We start from the raw sequence: 16,376 nt of genomic DNA, 5'->3' as shown, positions 1-16,376 counted from the left end.
TATGCTGTGTAGTGTGAGTCTCTCTGAAGTTGTTTTTCTCAACATGTTATTTCTGTTATTGTTTATCCAGATGGATATACCGAACCATCTGGCTCAGAGAAACAAAGTAAATTCCTGATATCTGAGGATGAACTTATCAACGCCATGAAGGCAAAAGAAGCAACGAAAGGCTTTCCTTATGAAGCAGCTGAAGAGCAGAAACCTCACAGTGTTTCCTCCGAAAAGCTGGATTATAAAAGCATGCCTGTGCTACCAGCTGTCCCGTCTTCCCTAGATAACGAGGCTTCCAGCACGGAATCTGGTGACTCTGAGATAGAGCTTGTTTCAGAAGACCATCTGGCAGGAGAAGAGGCCATGCAATCTGCTTACATGACATTCAGTCACATCAGTGGCCCGCCACCATCCCCCGCCTCCCCATCCATACAATATAGTATACTGAGGGAGGAGCGTGAAGCCGAACTGGACAGTGAGCTCATAATTGAGTCATGCGATGGCTCCTCAGCTTCCGAGGAAAGTCCAAAGAGAGACCAAGACTCACCTATGATGAAACCAATGATGGACATTATTGAAGAAGAAAACGGTTCCAGAACGGAAAGTTTTGATGCCTCAGACTTCGACTCTTGCAGCTCTACAGAAAGGAAACTAAACATGGAGAACCTGGCAGAGTCAGCTGCCTACTTAAAAAGCTCTTACCTGGCTGAAGGACGAGCAGAGTTCATTAAGAAAGATGAAGCACTACACCAGAGAAAAGCTACAGAGTCAGCAGTTTACCAAAGTAGGCTTTCTGGGAAGCCAAGCACGGGGGCACCAGCGTCAGTGGCATGGCTAAGTAAGAAGAAAGGTAATGCCCTTTATGTTTCTCTACCACAATGCTATACTGTTTTAAGATAATTTTTTTAAATATATGTACAGATGTGTCCTCATACACCTAGCCTCAATACACCATGTGGCGCAAAAGTAGTGTTGCATTTTTTTTGCCCGACAATGCGTCTATGGGGCATATTTATCGCAATCTGTATTATTAATGCAGATGTGATACATATTTTTGGTGTAAATTCGCAAAGTGAAGATAAACATCTTCACGCAAATTTACTAAAATGTTCTTGCCAGGAGATGGGCTCTGAGATAAGCCCGTCCTGGCAAAGAGTTGGAAGCAATGTGATAGCGTAACACTTCTTTCTGGTTAGGATCCCGGCACACATTGCGCGTGCCTGTCCTTCACATGCATCACCAGGGGGGTGACGGAAAGAGAGAGAAAGTCAGAGGCTTCCTCTCCGAAATAATTTAGCAAGTTAGCAACCCATAGACTACTATAGGGTAACGCCATCTGGAGATAGTGTTATCCTATCAGGGCCAAGCGATACTTGCCTACCATCCCGATTTGGTCTGGAGCCTCCCGAAAATCGGGTGCCGCTCCCGACCTCCCGGGAAGGCAGGCAAGTCTCCCAGCAGCTGCCGACCCCTCCTCCCCCCCCGGAATTACAAGAACATCCTCGGCAGCGGGGGGCCTGTGACGCGATTCACGGCAAATCGCATCACTTTGGCCCAGCCCCCTGCTTCACAATGCCGGGATTATCGGCATTGTGTAGTGGGGGCAGAGCCAAAATGACGCGATTGCGTGGCCACGCCCCCAGTTCCGCCCACAAGCGCCGGCCACTACCCCCCGATTTTGCCAATCTGGCTGCCCCCTCCCAGAAGGGGCAGCCAGAATGTCGGCATGTCTGGGCCGAGCTCCTGAATGCTTCGCATTCCGGAGCTTGGTAAATCTGTCAGCTTAGCCCTGTCGTAAATATAGGGACTTATTCTTGGTAAATCTGTTAGTTTAGCAGCCCTGTCGTAAATATAGGGACCACAGCAGGTATCGGAGATATCTGCTACGATCCCTCCATAGTACATCTGGGGGATACTTAATATTTGCATATAGACCCCGAGAAAATCTGAATAGCCCACAATATTATTTGATAAATAGGTCCCATGGTCACAATCTGATGTGCAAATGGCTTCAGGAGACTTCACTGATTAATTTGATCACTCACTTGTATATCTGTGTGTGACTGAGTCTGTATCTGTATTATTATACAAAGTACAACAGAACATGGCATGAAAAAATTCCACGGCCCTGCATGGCAGCACTTCGTATACAGATTGAAGGGTCTATTTACTAAGCAGTGTTAGGAGACAGAGTGAAAAGTGATAAGGTACCAGCCAATCAGCTCCCAACTGTCATTTTTCAAACACAGCCTGTGGGATGACAGTTGGGAGCTGATTGGCTGCCACCTTATCACTTTTCATTCTGTCTCCTAACACTGCTTAGTAAATTGACCCCTCAGACTCAGCGGCACACAGATATACACTTGTCGCATATCACATTAATCAGTGCAGTGTCCTGAAGCGGTTTTTTCACATTGCGACTGTGACGCATTTTCGGGTGAGAAAGACACTCTGCACAAGCCGAGTTGCACTGGTCTTGGTGCGCTGAGAAGAGCAGTTTGACGTGACTGCAGCAATATTGTATGAGGACAAATCTGTATTTAGGACTGATGTGACGGCTGCCACCATGGTGCCTTTGGGTATTACCCATCTGTGTGGACATTGATGTCAGCCAAATGAGATCCTTGTCTGGCTTTGAGTTGCACGTGGGAAGTCATATATTGTGGTGCAGATTGCCATAAAATTAAAGCATTGGATATATGATGCAGCTTTCTAGCGTGACAAGAAAACAGCGTTTCATATTGAAAGTTAGGTGTCACTATGTGATTTTTTTTTATTTTTTTTTTATTTTATAATATGGAAAAATTCATGTTCTAATATACCATGTGACTCCAGTAAAGACTTAGGACCTCATTCAGAGCCGCTCGCAAAATGCGAGCGCTCGCTCTGAATGAGGGCGGCCGCTTCCTGCGGTGGTGGTCACCCTGAATGAGGGTGACCACCCACAGCTTTAGCGAGCGGCCAGGTTGATGGTCGCGATGGTCAAGACCATCGCGACCATTGGAGCTTGCGACGAGACCCTTTTGGTAGGGTCTCATCTGCCGCAAGCCCCAGTGAGCTTTCGGCTCTAATAGAGCCGGAAGCTCACCACTGACATCACGAGTGATGTCAGTGGGGCCGCCCCCAAACGGCAGGCGTTCCTTCGGGAACTCCTCTGTTTGGCCAGCCACCCCCCCACCCCGCCTACAAAATGGTGCGAGCTGTCGATCACCATCAACAGCCACCCCTTTTGTAGTGAGCCCCGGAGCGAGATAAATTCTCTCTCGCTCTGGGGCTTGCGCACGTGCAGTGTGGCCGCTGCGCATGCGCAGGGCCTCAGAATCGACCCGCTTGCGAGCGCTCAGCGCTTACGAGCGGGTCTGGATGAGGCTCTTACTGTACACAAGTGGGTTAAATCATTATGCATTTCATAGTATGTCATGGCAGTTTTAGGAAATCTACCCTGATGTAGTCTCCATTTGAAGCCAGTCTAATCTTCCTTTTTATTAATTAAAATACTTAAATGAAAGGGTACTAACTTTTTGAGCTGAGAAAAAAAATATCAATTACACATCTGCCATACAGGATATAATTACCAACCTTTGAGGCAATCAGGCCCATTTTTTGGGGAGATGAAGGGTCTTTAGGGACTTAAAATGCCTAAAAAAAAATATATGTTGCTGTCTTCTACTGAAATATGTATATTAAGGCCCAGATTTATCAACGAGTGATATTCTTGTTGTCACTCGTTACTAATCTTAAATGGTGCTCCAACCAATCAGCTCCTAACTGTCATTTTTTAAACACATGACCGTTAGTAGCTGATTGGCTGGATCACCATTTAAGATTAATGATGAGTGATAACAAGAATATCACTTGTTGATAAATCTGCGAGCCGTGTTCTCTCAACATACCGAGCCGACCTCTTTAAAGCCTACCACACATTATTATTATTACATTTTATTTATAGGGCACCACAAGTGGTCCGCAGCGCTGTACATACAGTAAAGGGTACACAGAACATTACATTACAATACAGTAACCTAAATATAAACAGAGCACAAGTAACAATTAGCAACACAATTCTCCATACACAGTACAGCTCTGAAGGTGAAGGCTGTCATAGAAGTGCTAGAGAAGAAGGCTGTGAGACAGTGGGGAAGAGGACCTTGCTCCTAGGAGCTTACAATCTAGGGGAGAGGGGAGACGGACAGATGACATGAGGCATGAGTGTGTAGAGGGGGACCTGACTGCAGGAAGTAAGCAAGGTAGCACATACGCATAGCATAGTCTCAGTGTAGCAATAGCACACGCTGCTTATTTTTATGCTTCCTTGGGACAGCAACAGAGTTGAACGCAACTATGCCACAGATGCTTCTACTATGCGTGTATGGAAAAAAGTACGGGTATAACTCGCCCATCTCTGCAGTGTCATAGTCTTGGTTTCATGGCCCCCATGATTATCAGGGTTCACTTGCACCCCTATACTATAACCAGCATAAATATGCTTCTATCCAAACCTGCATATCCCACAGGTCCAGCAACAGGCTAGCTCTGAATTGTGCCTTAGTGAGAACACTTTGATACAGCCCAGTTTATGCCCATTCAGCAAATGGAGATGTTACTGAAATACATATGACACTGCAACACCCGCATGCTTCACTCTTTGTGAGAACTAACAAGATAAGCTGGGCAAGCGAGCGTACGTTCCACCCCCTCCGTGTGTTCATAAGCCTTTCTGATCATACGCGGACTTCACGTTACAGCAGAGCAGAGGTATATTAGGAGAGGAGGGATCCGGTGCTCAGGCTTCGGGTGGGCCTCCTCCTCCTCCCCAGCGGCCGGCGCAGGAGAGCAGATTCTGGCTGTGTGCCAGGGGTTACCGCTCAGGTCTCCGTTCCCAGTGATTTTTCTACTGCTTATAAGCAGATTGCCAAGGAAGTGGCCACCACGCCATTTTCTCTGTGATTTGTGCAGCGCCGCCGACGCTGGTCTCCGGAGAGGGGAGTTTTAAACACCCTGCGCCCATTGTAGTTACTCCACTGCGTTACAGACTGTTCTGCTGCTGATATTCCAAAGCAAGAAGTTATATTTTTGTATTCATTACTGCGCATGTCTCCACAAACTTAGTTGCACTCAAAGAGGTATGTAGTCAGGATGCCGACTGTCTAATCCCGCCAAGGGTCTAATGACAGGCGTTGAAATCGAGACACCTGTCATTTTACCTACGCCGGTAGCACGGCGCCCGGCATCCCGATCGAAGGTACACCAGGAGCGGACAGCTGTGGGGGGGTGGGTTAGGTTAGGGGCTCCCGGGGTAGACTTAGGGTTAGGCAGCCCACCCCGGGAGGGTTAGGGTTAGGCTAGGGGAAGGGAGGGTTAGGGTTAGTCTAGGGGAAGGGAGGGTTAGGGTTAGGCGGAATCGGTATGAGTCCGGCGGTTAGAATCCCGACAGCGGCTGCCCGACATGGGTGAAAATCCTGATCGTCCCTAAGGTAAGTATAGACTAACCTAATTCCCTCCCCTAACCCTCCCTTAGTGATGTCTAACCCTAACTTTCACCCCATTGCCTAGGCACCCCTAAGGGAGGGTTGGGGGGGTTAGGTTAGTTGTACTCACCTTAGCTGCTGTCAGGATATTCACCTCTGCTGGCGGTAAATCACACCGATCCCCTCAAAGCAGCTGCGTCTGTCGCTTATACCGCGGCGTGGCTGATAGGTTGCGGTTGTTTTAGGGAGCAGGAAGTTTCCTACAAAGCCTGATCTTTCTAAGGTAACTCTTCCCGTTGCTCTCAGTGCAGTGTGTATGAGCTGCATTTTTGAGTATTGCTAATTGACTAATAAATCTTTATGGCATCATCTTATGCTGACCCAAACCATTAAAGTGCATTGTTCCACTGTTTTCTATGTCACAATCATTAATATATTTTGCTGCAATGCGTGTTTTTCTGTGTCATACATTTCATTCATCTTTGAAGGGAAAAGCATATAAACCACTATGGAGATATTTATAGCTGGTGATTTATATTGTGCATCTTCAATTATTAAACAGTGTTTTTTTTTTCCTCACATATTGATTGCTTTTATATTGTTTACTATTATTAGATGTGTCATTCGATTTAGCAATTTATGTTGTGCCTTGTCTTTTACTTAACAGGAATAAATTTAAGCTGAATTAGAAGAGATGTTGCCCATAGCAACCAATCAGATGGTGCTAGTTAAATGTTAAGTAGAATCTGATTGGTTGCTATGGGCAACATTTCCACTTCTAAAACTCTCACTTTAGTAAATATACCCCTTACTAAGGACAGCGTGTGTATAAAGAAAGGCTAGAGTCAAAAGGTCGACCGTCATAATATCGACACCATAATGTTGACAGTTATGATTTCCACATTGTTAAAATGTTGACAGGCAACATGTCGAAATTCTAATGCCGCGTATCCATTAGACGATATAATGAACGATTGAACGATAACAATATCGTTCAATCGTTCATTATATTGTGCAGTGGACATTGGGCCTGATTCAGCAAGGAACGCACGGATGCAGACGCACGCACCCAGCCGCTACGAGAATATGCTAATGAGTGCATATGCACGGCAATCGCAGCAGAATAAGCAGATGCCCAGCACTACATAATACCACCCACTTCCATTTACTAGCGTCCTCTATACCTGGCAAGACAGCAGAAACATCGGTAACATCGAGAACCATCGGACCCATACGCACAATAGTCGTTGACCTGACCCTCCCGCAGACATAGCGAGACTTCCTGTGTGCAACTAGACCTGAGGCTGCGTCTGCCGCCGCAAGGGCTTAATTATGTACGCCCCTGAAACGCAGCCCAAACGCACAGACACGCCTGTGTTTGCCCGACCACTCCCCCGTCACCACCCACAAACGGCACTTCCTGTCACTCACTTGTCCCCGGGGCTGCGGACTCCATGCGTACGAATACTCCATCACACTGGCCAGTTCACACACGCGCACTGCGAGACATGCGCAGAGCAAAACCATCGACTGATTACGTGCGTCTGCATCTGTGCGTTCCGTGCTGAATCAGGCCCATTGAGTCCACACTGAACGATATATTGTTCAGTGCCGGCACCCTCCCTCATCCCCGAACCTGCACAACCTGACGATATCGTCAGGTTGGACAGCAGGTTCGGGCGATGAGCGATGTCGCAAACGACCAGCGGGAGCGCGCATAGCTGGTTGTTGATATAATGAACTATGGGCCTGATTCAGACCCACTCGCGAGCGGCTGTACGCTCGCAAGTGGGTCGATGGTCTGCACTGAGCATGCGCACGACGGAGGGAGCTCCGTCGTGCGCATGCGCCAGACACGACGAGCGAAGGACTTTCCTTCGCTCGTTGTGTCCGATCAAAGGGGGCGTGCTGTCAATGTTGATTGACAGCACGCCCCCTTTGGTGGGCGTGCCGGGGGCGTGCCTCCCTGACGGGGGCGTTCCCACGGGAACGCCTCCCGTCAGAAGCCGGCCCACTGACATCACTAGTGATGTCAGTGGGAGTGATTTTGGCTCTGATAGAGCCAAAATCACTCCGGAGCTTGCGGTTGAAAACCTCAACCGCAGGCTCCGGCTCGCAATTCCGATGGTCGCGATGGTCACGACCATCGCGGCCATCAAAATGCACGCTCGTATAGCCTGTGGGTGGTGACCCACAGCTATATGAGCGTCCAGGAGGACGCTCCATGAAAAAGGAGCCCGGCCCTCATGCAGAGCGTGCGCTCTGCTCAGAGCGTACGGCTCTGAATGAGGGCCTATGTCGTGAACGTTCAATCGTTCATTATATCGTCTAGTGCATACATGGCATTAGAATATCGACATGTGAAATGTCATCATTGTCAGAATGTCAGTTAGACTGCAGGTGGAAGGGTTAGGGTTAGACTGCGGGGGGAGGTTAGGGTTAGACTGCGGGTGGGAGGGTTAGGCTGTGGGGGTAGGTTAGGGTTAGGCTGTGGGGGGAGGTTAGGGTTAGGCTGTGGGAGGAGGTTAGGGTTAGGCTGTGGGGGGAGGTTAGGGTTAGGCTGTGGGGGAGGTTAGGGTTAGGCTGTGGGGGGAGGTTAGGGTTAGACTGCGGGGGAGGTTCGGGTTAGACTGCAGCGGGAATGGTTAGTGTTACACTGCGGGGGGAGGTTAGGGTTAGACTTCGGGTGGGAGGGTTAGGGTTAGACTGCGGGTGGGAAGGTTAGTTTTACACTGTGGGTGGTAGGGTTAGACTGCGGGTTATGGTTAGGGTTAGACTGCGCCTGGGGGGTTAAGGTTAGACTGCGGGTGGGAGAGTTAGGCTTAGACTGTGGGTGGGAGGGTTAGGGTTAGACTGCGGGGGGAGGTTAAGGTTAGACTGCGGGTGGGAGGGTTAGGCTGCGGGGAGAGTGTTAGGTTCAGACTGCGGACAGGAGAGTAGAGTTAGCTGCAGGCAGTAGGGTTAGGCTGCATGCTGGTGGGTTAGGGTAGGCTGTGGGCAGGAGGGTTAAGCTTTGAGGGGGTTAGGGTTAGGCTGTGGGCAGGAGGGTTATGGTTAAGCTGTGGGCAGGAGGGTTAGGCTGTGGGGGGAGGTTAGGGTTAGGATGCGAAGGGAGGTTAGCATTAGGCTGCGTGCTGATGGGTTAGGGTAGGCTGTGGGCAGGAGGGTTAAGCTTTGAGGGGGTTAGGGTTAGGCTACGGGCAGGAGGGTTAGTTTTATAGTTAGGCTGCAGGTGGAGGGTTAGGGTTAGGCTGTGTGCGGTAGGGTTAGGCTGCATGTGATAGGGTTAGGCTGTGAGGAGAGGTTAGGCTGCAGTAGGGTTAGGGTTAGGCTGCATGCGGTAGGGTTAGGCTGTGAGGAGAGGTTAGGCTGCAGTAGGGTTAGGGTTAGGCTGCATGCGGTAGGGTTAGGCTGTGAGGAGAGGTTAGGCTGCAGTAGGGTTAGGGTTAGGCTGCATGCGGTAGGGTTAGGCTGTGAGGAGAGGTTAGGCTGCAGTAGGGTTAGGATTAGGCTGCATGCGGTAGGGTTAGGCTGTGAGGAGAGGTTAGGCTGCAGTAGGGTTAGGGTTAGGCTGCAGGGGGGTTGAGATCAGGCACTAGAGGGAGATTTAGGGTTAGGGATTAGGGTTAGGAATAGGGGAGAATTCCTTACCAGAGAATCAGCGGTCTGAATTGGAAGTCACAGTCAAATGACCGCTGGGACCTAGATGCCCCGCTGGAGCCAAAGCAGCAGTCATGTCGACATTTAATCACTGTCTATCTGATGTTGACATGGTCAATGTCGACATTATGACTGTCGACATATCATTCGTAAAGAACAGCAAGGAACAAATGGGCTTAAGTATGCCTCCAAACCAGTGGTGAATTTCCCATTAGGCATGTGAGGCACCTACCCAAGAGCGCCACTGGCAGGGGGAGGTACGCAAACGCTTTGTTTTACTATTGGCAGTCTGACATTTCCCACTAGCTACCACATCTTGAGTAGAGAATGGACGGGTAGGACACACACAGTCTGGGGACTGGCCAAACAGCAGGTGGGCCTGGCAGGTGCCCGCCCAGCTATCAGAGGCAACTCTCTGACTGGGATATGCGAACTGTGCATAATCCACTCCAGATGGCGTATGATATGGTACAGTGTCAGTATTTTGTAGTTACTGGGAGACTCACAGGTGCCAAATGTAATAGGGTGAGAGATTACGGAAGCAGCGTCCGCATTCTGGACGCGATGTAGATAAGCGATGTGGTATAGGGGATATAAATTGGGGCTAGTTAGATGAATAGCCTTTGTTGCAGGCAAATGTGCCAGATGCTAGAGCAGAGGGGGGGCTGGGACATGGCCCCGACCATACAAGGTTGGAATAACTCACAAGAAAGAGGAGGTCCAGTATGGGAGGAGGAGAAGTGGGAGGAGTCAAGATCAACAAAAGCAAATGACAGAGGAAGATGCTCTCTCTCCCCGCTAGTGAGGGAGGAGTGGCGATTGAGGAAATCTTGGCTTCACGAGTCAATAGGATTGGAGAACCCAGTCCGTTGGAACTGGGTGGGCTCGGATGGGCCCACTTTTGAAGGGGTGGGTAGGAGTACCCACCCCAATTACCAAATTGAATAGTATGTTGGCAATTGCTTTTCCTGGCCACCAACTTTATGGAAGTGTTAAATAAATTGGATCTTCTGCTGCCAGCTATAGTGTGTTGTGTCTTTATTCAATGGGAATGGGGTCAAAGATGGCCACATAAGAGTACTGTACATAAAAGATGCTAGCAGGAAGTAGGCACAAGGGAATCCCTCATACCAAAGCGGCTTATAGGAAATATGAGAGTTTAGCAGTAAATTCTCACGTTGGTCGAGTTTTATCTTCAAAATGGGAAACATCTGGATGAGAGTTTAAATTGTGAGAGTTTTTTGAGTCTAAAAACATGTGAGTTTGTATGTTCTCTGACTCTATTACATTGTCCAAGATTACACAGTGTGAGAGAGTACACAGTGTGAGAGAGTACACAGTGTGAGAGAGTACACAGTGTGAGAGAGTACACAGTGTGAGAGAGTACACAGTGTGAGAGATTACTGCTAAACTCTCACAATTTCTAAACTCTCACCCTATTACATTTGGCCCACAGACTGTTTCCAGGTATTACCTTGTTTTATTACTGCCAGGGACAGTAATAAAATAAGCATCAAAGGTCCACCCTGCCCCTTTAAATACTGGCAATGTACAAATTAAGGCTCATAATCTAATAATAAATAATAAAATTGTCGTCCATTAATGCTGTGTCTATGGGCAGCCTTACCTCTCCGCCCCTGTTTTCAACATTGGACATATCAACTTGTGACACATCTCCGGTGGGGGATATGACTGTGGTAATTTGGAGTTCTCTGTAACATTGCAAAAGGTGTGGCCATACCCCATGGGACATGCATAGCACTTTAAAATGCTAATTCTCCCTCAACACCCTTCCCTTCCATTAAATCACTGTTCAAATGACACAGGCACCAGACACACCTGCAGCATGGAGCCAAGGCACCCAGAGTAAGATGCTGTGATGCTCCCACCACAACACTAACGCATGTGCCTCAATCCCCACAGACCTCCACGTTCCATCAGACACATATACACACAATCAGAAAACAGAAAAAAAATTAGTTACAAAATAAATTAGAAAGAGTCCAAATAAATTAAAGAAAGAATTAGTACATATGTTAAGTTTTGTGGTGCTGAACACAGCCCTGCTTCTGTTTGTCCACGCTAATTGTAATTGGCAGCCTGCAGCCCTGGGGTGGGGAGTCAAAGTCATAGTTGATGATAGGAGCGGCGGGATGGTCTGAGATGGGAAAGGTAGGGGGCTTAGAGGAGCACACGGGGAAAGAGTGGTCAGAGGCACACTTATAGGAGGGGAGAGCGTGGTCAGAAGCACACTTGTAGAGGGGGAGAGAGTGGTCAGAGGCACACTTGTAGGGGGGGAGAGAGTGGTCAGAGGCACACTTGTAGGGGGGGAGAGAGTGGTCAGAGGCACACTTGTAGAGGGGGAGAGCGTGGTCAGAGGCACACTTGTAGAGGGGGAGAAAGTGGTCAGAGGCACACTTGTAGAGGGGGAGAGAGTGGTCAGAGGTACACTTGTAGGGGAGAGATTGGTCAGAGGCACACTTGTAGGGGGGGAGAGAGTGGTAAGAGGAACACTTGTAGGGGGGGAGAGAGTGGTCAGAGGCACACTTGTAGAGGGGGAGAGCGTGGTCAGAGGCACACTTGTAGAGGGGGAGAAAGTGGTCAGAGGCACACTTGTAGAGGGGGAGAGAGTGGTCAGAGGTACACTTGTAGGGGAGAGATTGGTCAGAGGCACACTTGTAGGGGGGGAGAGAGTGGTAAGAGGAACACTTGTAGTGGGGAGAGAGTGGTCAGAGGCACACTTGTAGAGGGGGAGAGCGTGGTCAGAGGCACACTTGTAGAGGGGGAGAAAGTGGTCAGAGGCACACTTGTAGAGGGGGAGAGTGATTAGAGGCAGCCTTGTATAGGGGGAGAGAGTGGTCAGAGGCATACTTGTATAGGGGGAGAGAGTGGTCAGAGGCACACTTGTATAGGGGGAGAGCGTGGTCAGAGGCACACTTGTAGAGGGGGAGAAAGTGGTCAGAGGCACAATTGTATAGGGGGAGAGAGTGGTCAGAGGCACACTTGTAGGGGGGGAGAGAATGATCAGAGGCACACTTGTAGGGGGGGAGAGAATGATCAGAGGCACATTTGAAGAGGGGGAGAAAGTGGTCAGAGGCACACTTGTAGGGGGGAGAGAGTGGTCACAGAGCTCCTCAATTACTTCTGAAATTCTTCAAATTAATTTTTGTTGGTGCATTGGAGCTCATTCAGACCCGGACGTTAAGATGCGCTCTCACGCAGCTAAAAGTGTCTGGTTATGCAAATGCCGCGATCGCACTGTCTGGTGGAAGGACGCCCTCTATGTCTTAGAGAGTGACAGCAGAGCGAACGCACGCTGGAGTATAAAGCCGCCCACCTTCCTTTCTTAGCACACGTCATCTCCTAGACGTGTGTAATTAATCGGTAACATCGAGAGCCATCGGAGCTGCACGCAGTGCTTGAGTTAGACCCTACCCCACCGCAAGCACTGCGATCAGTGCTGTCTAACATACAACTAAGTGACGTGTACAATGACGCTTCTTTGTTAATCATGCACACCCCTAAAACACCGTTTGACGCCCAGACACGCCTGCGTTCCCACATCCACTCCCCCGTTGACAAGCACCTTCCCCTGTTACCACCCACAAACGGAGCTGTCACTCAAATTAGCGTCCAGTCTGTGTTGTACGAGCGCACAATCCCAGACCGCTGTGAGTGACTCGTGCATGCGTACTTTGACGCATACGCAAACATGCGATAATCGCTCATAGCGTGCATACGCAGCTTAGCGAACGGGTCTGAATCGGGCCCATTATTCCATATACAGGTTGAGTCTCCCTAATCTAAAAATATTCCGAAATACGGATTTTTTATTTAGCTCGCCTGAGATAGCGAATTCTTTATTTTATAATGGTTCAATGGGTCTCATTCAGCAGTGCACCGCTGAACGCAGATTCCCGATGATCAAGAATCTGTGCAGGCGCAAGACCAGTTCTGCACATGCAGGGTCTGTGATTCTACACCTAGACTGGCAGCAGACTGTCAGTGATTGACAGTCTGTTGCCATTTGTGGGCGGGGCGGGGGCGGGGGCGGCGATGGCCTCTGTTTCCCGTCGGCCGACAGAGATTCCCTGGCTTCTTCCTCTCATCTGCGTGACCTCATGGGTCACCTTAGCCAGGCGATATACTGCAAAGTATCCGATGCTGCGTTGGACAACGCAGCTGGGATACGTAATGCAGCAGGAGACGTGATATCTCTTGTCATTACCAAATCAGCACAGACGGAATTGCGCAAATACATCAGTAGCTGAATAAGGCCCAACGTACACAAACTTTGTTTAAGGCACAAAATTATTAAAAAGAAAGTATAAAATGACCTTCAGGCTCTGTGTATAAGGTATAAAGATAAAGGTGTGGTTGTTTTCAAATTGAATGCGCACCGCAGCCCAGGGACCTCCTGAATGTAAATGGATATCACCCAATCCATATACATAGAAAACACAAAAAAACAATAAAGGAGATATACCAATAGGCGCAGAAATCAAGATCTGTACTGTACTTATAATAGAAAGCCAAGATACAAAACGTCCCTTAGATTGGGGGTATATCCTCATATGGATCTTTTGTTCCTCCTTCGGAATTGTAGACGTCTCTCTCAGAAGTATATATACATTGGAAAAAGAGACATAGATAACATCAATGTTATGTAATCTTTATGTAAAGTCTTCAGATGAGGTGAGTCGCCCCAAGGAAGTGTGCAATTTATATTTCTGACCCAGAGGTATGTCAATTTAGATTGACATCTTTGCTGTTCTGATTTAGCAAAACCGGATTTCTATTCAGTGAACGTCTTGCTAATGATTTTTTTACTGCCTCTTGCGACTATGGCCCTGATTCAGACCCGCTCGCTCTGATGGGCATTTTTTTTTTGGAGGGTCCAGCCTCCAGGCCGCTCGCACAGCTGTGGGTGCCACAGCTTGTGCGAGCGGCCTGGCGATGTTCGCGATAATCGCGACCATCGGGCTTGCGACGAGACCCTTGTGGTAGGTTCTCGTCCACCGCAAGCCCCAGTGAACTTCCTGCTCTAATAGAGCAGGAAGTTCACTACTGACATTACTGGTGATGTCAGTAGGGCCGCCCACAAACGGCAGGTGTTCCTTCGAGAACGCCTCAGTTTGGTCAGCCACCCCCCCTCCCCGCCTACAAAAAGGGGCGAGCTGTCGATCAAAAATCGACAGCCGCCCCGGTTTGTTGCGAGCCCCGGAGCGAGTGATTTCTCGCTTGCTGCGTGCGCACTGCCCGTCCAACGACCCGCTTGTGAGCGCTATGCGCTTGCGAGCGGGTCTGAATCAGACCCTATATTTTTTCTCTACATTTTTTTTATCTACATTTGTTTGTTTTTAATCGTGGTTTTTTTTTTTATATGTCATGCCATATTTGGAGTCTTTATATTTTTGAGATCCTCTATTATCTATGAATAAATCTCTTTTGGATCCAAAGTGGACTATCAAAGCTTTTTTTCCCTGAGATTTTATATATATATATATCAGTGGTGATGGTGTACAAGAAATAAAAGGACTAAAAGAAACCTTGATGTGAAAGATTAATCATTGAAAATTGTGAGTTTGGTACGCAATCATTTAAAGAAACCTTTGTATGATTTCCATCATTTACCTTGGTATGCACGTGGGGTGAAGGATTTGCCTGTCTAAAAAGAAACCTTTATAGGATTCACTATGGTGTCACAGGCAAACGCAGGGGGGGGGGGTTCCAGCTGCCTGGAAACCCCCCTCCCCAGCCCACACTATGACCACAGTAGAAATAGTAATATAATAGATTGTTACAAGTGCTGCATGTTCTTCTCAGTATCACAAATGGAATAATTAGCACCAACTGTGGATCTTTTAACATGTATCAGCCAGTAATAAATAACCTGTGCAGCAACTAGGAGATCTGGAAAACATGCACTGTTAGAGGTGCACTGCTATAGAGCCCAATATGTACATATACAGCATGTCCAGGGCAGTACTAGGTTCTTCTGCTGCTCCTCCAGGCTCCCGGACTTGCTCCAATAGTCTGGAATGGTGCCCACATCTAAAATAAATAAGTTCAGCTCAGACAGGATGGCCCTACTGGCGCATCTAATGACTTACTATGATCACTGGTCCTGTGTATGCTGGAATTATTACACACAATACACTTTGTATGACGTTTATTAAAGCTGGATAAGTACTAATTCTGCCCTCTTCTTGGACAGGCCACACTCACTCTAAAATCAAGCATTTGGAATCACCCCTCTAGAAATCTTGCGTTTGCCCCTGGGTGTTCCTCTTGTGAGTAAGGTACGCTTCACCTACTGCACTCAATACTTTAAGTTTGATACTGACCTCATCTGAAGACTTTACATAAAGATTACATAACATTGATGCTATCTATGTCTCTTTTTCCAATGTATATATGCTCCTGAGAGAGACGTCCACAATTCCAAAGGAGGAACGAAAGACGCATATGAGGATATACCCCCAATCTAAGAGACGTTTTGTATCTTGGCTTTCTATTATAAGTACAGTACAGATCTTGATTTCTGCGCCTATTGGTGTATCTCCTTTATCGTTTTTGTGTGTTTTTCTGTGTATGAGGTGTATATGAAATATAAATGAATATCATGTACAGTATGTACACAAGCTTTGTTTGAGCCACAAAATGATTGAAAATATAGTATAAAATGACCTGCAGGCTGTGTGTATAAGGTGTATATAACACATAAATGCATTCTGTGTGTAGATTTGGGTTCCATTCCCAATATATCTCATTATGGTATGCAATTATTCCATAATACGGAATATTCCGATAACCACAATACCCCTGGTCCCAAGCGTTTTGGATATGGGAGACTCAACCGTATAAATGTGCATAACAATCCATTTAATGCAAATTCAGCATGACAGATAATTGTGTTCTCTGACCTCTTTACAAGTTTGGGGATTCATAACCTTCCATCTCTTTGTCTCCAGCCAGCCTCAGTGTGGTGCCAGACTGTCACTAAGATGTGTCCCTTGTCACACTGAAAGCGACTATGCCACAGATCTATAAGTGCTGTCCTTGCAGGAGAGCAGGAAGCCCAATACTATCTGCATAATACATTATACACCTTGAGTGTGTGAGATGTTAGCTCATGTTACCTTTGATAGAACTTAGTGACAAAGGGACTGATTCTGAGATTTACGCAATGCCGATTTTTACGCAGATCAAGCGATTGTTTGCCACTGCGCACGAGCAGCGAATATTTTGCAATCA

General features: G+C 47.8%; 1 protein-coding gene across 1 annotated transcript in view; it reads left to right on the top strand.

Moving 5' to 3' along the window:
• RTN1 (reticulon 1) overlaps nt 1-16,376 on the top strand; it is a 228,157-nt gene that overhangs the window by 119,056 nt on the left and 92,725 nt on the right. The window contains exon 3 of the mRNA XM_088473717.1: nt 71-841. Coding sequence (XP_088329843.1) covers nt 71-841 — 771 coding nt within the window. The remainder of the gene's footprint in view (nt 1-70; nt 842-16,376) is intronic.

This window comes from Taudactylus pleione, unplaced genomic scaffold (assembly GCF_031769625.1).
Source record: "Taudactylus pleione unplaced genomic scaffold, aTauple2 ptg000139l, whole genome shotgun sequence".
Classification (NCBI taxonomy): Eukaryota; Metazoa; Chordata; class Amphibia; order Anura; family Myobatrachidae; genus Taudactylus; species Taudactylus pleione.
Note: the sequence above shows the minus strand (reverse complement) of the source record. Positions and strands in the feature narration are given on the sequence as shown.